This window comes from Eimeria acervulina, genomic scaffold, assembly GCF_000499425.1.
Source record: "Eimeria acervulina Houghton genomic scaffold, Eah_scaff1153, whole genome shotgun sequence".
Lineage (NCBI taxonomy): Eukaryota > Apicomplexa > Conoidasida > Eucoccidiorida > Eimeriidae > Eimeria > Eimeria acervulina.
In genome coordinates this window covers 1-4,852 of record NW_013550361.1, presented here as the reverse complement: position 1 = coordinate 4,852, position 4,852 = coordinate 1, and the positions used below count along the sequence as shown (strand labels likewise).

The window sequence follows — 4,852 nt, the reverse complement described above, 5'->3', positions numbered from 1 at the left end:
TGGCTGCTGCTGCTGCCACTGCTGCGGCTGCTGCTGCTGCTGCGGCTCCAGCTGCTGCAGCTGCTGCAGTGACGACTGCCTCTCTGGTGGTGTTGAGTCTAGAGCTCGACGGAACAGCCGCAGCAGCAGCTGAACCCTGCAGCAGCGGCAGCAGCAGCAGCAGCAACGACAGTAGCAGCAGCAGCAACGACAGTAGCAGCAGCAGCAGCAGCAACAGCAACACGTGGTGGAACAGGGCTAGCAGCAGAAGCTGCTGCAGCAGCAGCAGGAGGCGAAGTTAGGATGGAAGGCCATGAAGATGCGAGGTGCAGCAGCAACGGCAGCAACAGCAACAGCTGCAGCAGCAAAGGGCAGAGGCAATGCAGCAGCATCCCAGCTCCGCTTGCGGGTCTGCTAGCGCAGCAATGCGGCAGCAGTGAGCTGCAGCAGCTGCTGCAGCAGCAGCTGCAGCAGCAGGAGAAGCTGCCTCGTTACTTTTGCTGCTTCTACCCTCCCCCTGCCTTCAATCGAAGGGGCTTGGCTTCTCTGGCGCAGCAGCAGGCTGTTATCACCTGCACTTGCAGCAGCAGCAGCAGCAGCAGCAGCAGCAGCGAAGAACAATGTGCTGCATGCATGTTGAGGTATATTGAGAGTCTTCGCCCCAGCAGCTTCCGCTCTCGCTTCTCTCAGGCAGCCTGTCCGCTGCACCTGAAGGATCCTGCTGCTGCTGCTGCTGCTGCTGCTGCTGCTGCTGCTGCTGATTGCTCTGGGGTAGCGGCTGCTGCGGCGTATGCGAAGATATACGGGGAATACTTGCAGCGGGTGCTGCTGCTGCTACAGAAAGACATGCAGCTGCAGCAGCCTCCTCTGCTGCAGCAGTGGCTGCCGAGCAGCTTACTAGGAGCTGCAGCGCAACACCTGACCAGCAGCAGCAGCAGCAGCAGCAACAGCAGCAGCAGCAGCAGCAGTTATTGCTGCAGCTGCTGGGTGGAGTCTCCTTGTTATTTTCCTGCTGTTTTTTCTTTACCTGCTGATTCTCGCTTCCCTGGGTCTCAGGTGTATAGGCAGCAGCTGCTACATCCATTTGATGCTGCTTCTGCTGCTGCTGCTGCTGCGCTGCGGCCGAAGCCTGGAAACAAATGTCTCGACTTGTGCTGCGCCCCCGGCAACAAGTTGCTGCTGCTTGCTGCTGCTGTTTCTCCAGACTCCGCAGCAGCAGCAGCAGCAGCAGCAACAACAGCAACACCAGCAGCAGCAACAGCAGCAGCAGCAGCAGCAGCAGCAGCAGCAGAAGGGGCAGTGGTTGGTGTTGATATAAGTGCAAAGCGAATGGAAGTGTGCAGGCGTCTTCTTAGAAAAAATGCGTGCAGCAGCGGCCTCCTTGTCCTCTGTGATGCTCGCAACTTCGGCAGCAGCACTTGCTGCCTCTGCAGCAGCAGCAGCAGCAGCAGCAGCGGCAGCGGCAGCAGCAGCAGCAGCAGCAGTTGCAGTGGCCAGAACAATGACGGCAGCAGCAAAGGTTCGCAGTCTGCCGATACAGCCTCTGCAGGGGCAGCAGCAACTGCAGCAGCAACTGCAGCAGCAACTGCAGCAGCAACTGCAGCAGCAACTGCAGCAGCAGCAACTGCACAAGCAAATAAACGAATGAAGAAAGGGAGGCTGTCAAGAAAGAAAGAGAGGAGGCGACAAGAGGCTCATGAAGTCCCCCTCATCTCTTTCTTAGAGCATTTCAACAGCAGCAGCAGCAGCAGCAGCAGCAACAGCAGCAGCAGCAACAGCAACACCAGCAACAGCCCCAGCAACAGCAACAACAGCAGCAGCAGCGACAGCACCATCATGGGCAACCATATCATCAGCAACGGCACCAGCAGCAGCACCAGCAGCAACAGCAGCAACACCAGCAGCAGCAGCAGCAACAGCAACAGCAGCAGCAGCAGCAGATCAGCCGCAGCAGCTGCAGAATATGATCGAGTGCTGCTAGATGTACAGTGTACGCACGATGCAAGCACAAGACACCTCGGGCGCTTCCGACAAGCCATCCAGCAGCAGCAGCAGCAGCAGCAGGAGCAGCAGCAACAGCAGCAGCAGCAACAGCTGCAGCAGGAACTTCTGCAGGAACGACAGCAGCAGCAACAGCAGCAGCATCAGCAGCAGCAGCAGGAAGCGTCGGTTGGAGTATCCTCTGAAGAGACTGCAGCGCATGCAGCTGAGGAGCTGCAGCAGCTGCAGCAGCTGCAGCAGCAGCTGCTGCAGCGTGCATACGAGTTAGTTGCTCCTGGGGGTCTTTTGGTGTACAGCAGCTGCAGCAACGACCCGCAGCAGAACGAAGGCATTGTGCTGCAGCTGCTGCAGCAGCAGCAGGGGGCCCTGCTCTACCCTCTCCCTTGCAGGGGTCTCCTTTATACAAACACAAACGCAGCAGCAGGGGCCCCCAATGGGGTTATACAAAGGGGTTCAAACGAATTACCAAATGGAGTGGCTCAGATAGCGGGGCCCCCAGGGGCCCCTAGCAGGGGGCCCCCAGGGGCCCCTAGTAGTGGGCCCCCAGGGGCCCCTAGTAGTGGGCCCCCAGGGGCCCCTTGTTGGGGCCCCCAAGAGGCCCATAGTAAGGGGGCCCCAGGGGCCCATAGTAAGGGGGCCCCAGAGGCCCATAGTGGGGGGCCCCCAGGGGAACCTAGTTGGGGGCCCCCCTTAACCTTGACAGATGATATCAGTAAGGGGCCCTTAGGGCCCCCTTGCGCAGCAGCAACATTGGCGAAGGGTACAGGGAAAGGGGAGGCTACAGGGGCCCCCAATAGGGGGGCCCCCAAGGAAGGAGGGGCCCCCAAAGGGGGCGGTTTCAATGAGGTGGGGGCCCCCAGTAAGGGGGGCCCCCAGCCTGTATGCCCCGTTATAGGGGGCCCCTGTCGAGGGTTCGTTGATGCGTTTGAGTTCCTAGAAAACCATGCTGTCTGGCCGGCGAGGCCCTCAGCATTAGAAAGCATGCACGACCTGCCTAGACACCCCAGCTGCTGGAGCAGCAGCAACAGCAGCAGCAGCAGCAGCAGCTGCAGTATAGGGCTGCCCAGAGCCAGCAGCTGCAGGTTCCCTGCTGAGGAGGGGCAAACAAGCGGCATTTTTATTTGTTGTATAGCGAAGCCTCTAAACCCTAAACCCTAAAAAAGGGTTTAGCATCAAGGAACCTCTAAACCTCTAAAACCTAAACCCTAAAAAGGTGTTTGGCTTCAAGTAATTTGTAAACCCTAAACCCTAAAGTTGGTTTTGGTATTAAAGTAACCTCTAAACTCTAAACCCTAAAAAAGGGTTTAGGGTTTGGGTCTCTGCCTGACTAGGGGCTACCCCACGTACACGCAAGCGCAGCAACGCAGCTGCGCCGCTGCTAGCTAGATAGATAGCTAGCTGCAGCTAGCTAGCTAGCTAGCTACAGAGGAGAAGGATGCAGGAATAAAATTTAGGCCTTGAGCGTGTCTCAGTTTGAGGTGTACATACACCCGAAGAAGCCCCACGAAAAGGGCTGCATGCATGCATTTAAAAAGGAGACAGAGAGAGGCCTTTTCTAAGCAATAAATAAGTAAAGAGACAGAAGAAGAAGGGATATACAAGTTTATTAAAAATGCAGATACAGAGCTATTTGTCTGTAGCAACATATGCGGAGGAAGGTGGCTGTACACCTGAGAGCGGAAGCTGCTTATACTGCATAAACACAATATAAACAATTAATTATATTATTTTAATATTTTTATCAAAATAATATAATTAACTTGTTTATATTATTTCTATTTTATTATACATAAGGATATTATATAACAAACGGCGAATATAATATAATATAATATAATATAACAACAAACAAATGATAATACACCACGGAGTAATATACAATATAATACTAAAATAATATAATATAATTATATAATATAATATAATTATAATATAATATAATAATATAATTATAACATAATTATAATTATAATCTAATATAATTATAATTATTTTATAATGTTCAACTAACGCCACTTAATATCATGCAGCAGCAGCCTAATCACCAGCTGCTAAAGCAGCAGCAGCAGCAGCAGCAGCAGCAGCTGCAGCTGCAGCTGCTGCTGCTGCTGTAACCGCATGCACACGTAGTATTTATGATAAGCGCTTTTAAAGGTGCCCTCAGCTACTAAGAAGAATAAATAATGTATAAGCCTTAATATCAATTAAACAAAGCCAGCTGTCTCCTTCTTCTTTGCCTTTCTTAGCTGTACATACACCTGCTGTACATACATTCATACACTTGGGTAGTCTAAAATGTCTCCTACTCAGAGAAATGCTGCTTAGCAGCACCCTGCTTCGTTGCTTCTGAGAAACAGACACGCAACAGCAGCAGCAGCAGCAGCAGCAGCAGAGGCAGAAGGACACATTATTAGCTGCTATACAAAACAACACGCAGCAAAACTACGAAAAGGAGACAGTCTGTCTCCTTTCTATGCAGCACAGACGCCACCTCCTATATATAATATATATATATAATATTTATATTTATATTTATATTTATATATATGTCTATGCATATAAATAGATATACATCTAGATTCATTTATCAAAGACAGATATATACAGCGATGGAGATATACAACAAATAAATATAAATACTCAAATATAAACAAATATATATATATATATATATATATATCTTTATATATTTATTTATATCTTTATATCTTTATATATTTATTTATTTGTTTATAATTGTATTTATATTTATCTTCCTATTTATACACATCTATTATGCACATATTTCTTATGCGCATTATACATTCTATATGTATAGATAGATTATATTATATTATATTATATTTATATTATATTATATTATATTATATTA

The 4,852-nt window shown here is 49.8% G+C and overlaps 1 protein-coding gene across 1 annotated transcript; it reads left to right on the top strand.

The window, feature by feature from the left end:
* Nucleotides 1-282: 282 nt before the first annotated feature.
* EAH_00056310 (hypothetical protein, conserved) lies at nt 283-3,138 on the top strand (the record flags this gene model as incomplete). Its single annotated transcript, XM_013397570.1, has 1 exon — nt 283-3,138. The coding sequence occupies one exon, from the start codon at nt 283-285 to the stop codon at nt 3,136-3,138; it is 2,856 nt and encodes a 951-aa protein (XP_013253024.1).
* Between the last annotated feature and the right edge of the window lie 1,714 nt (nt 3,139-4,852).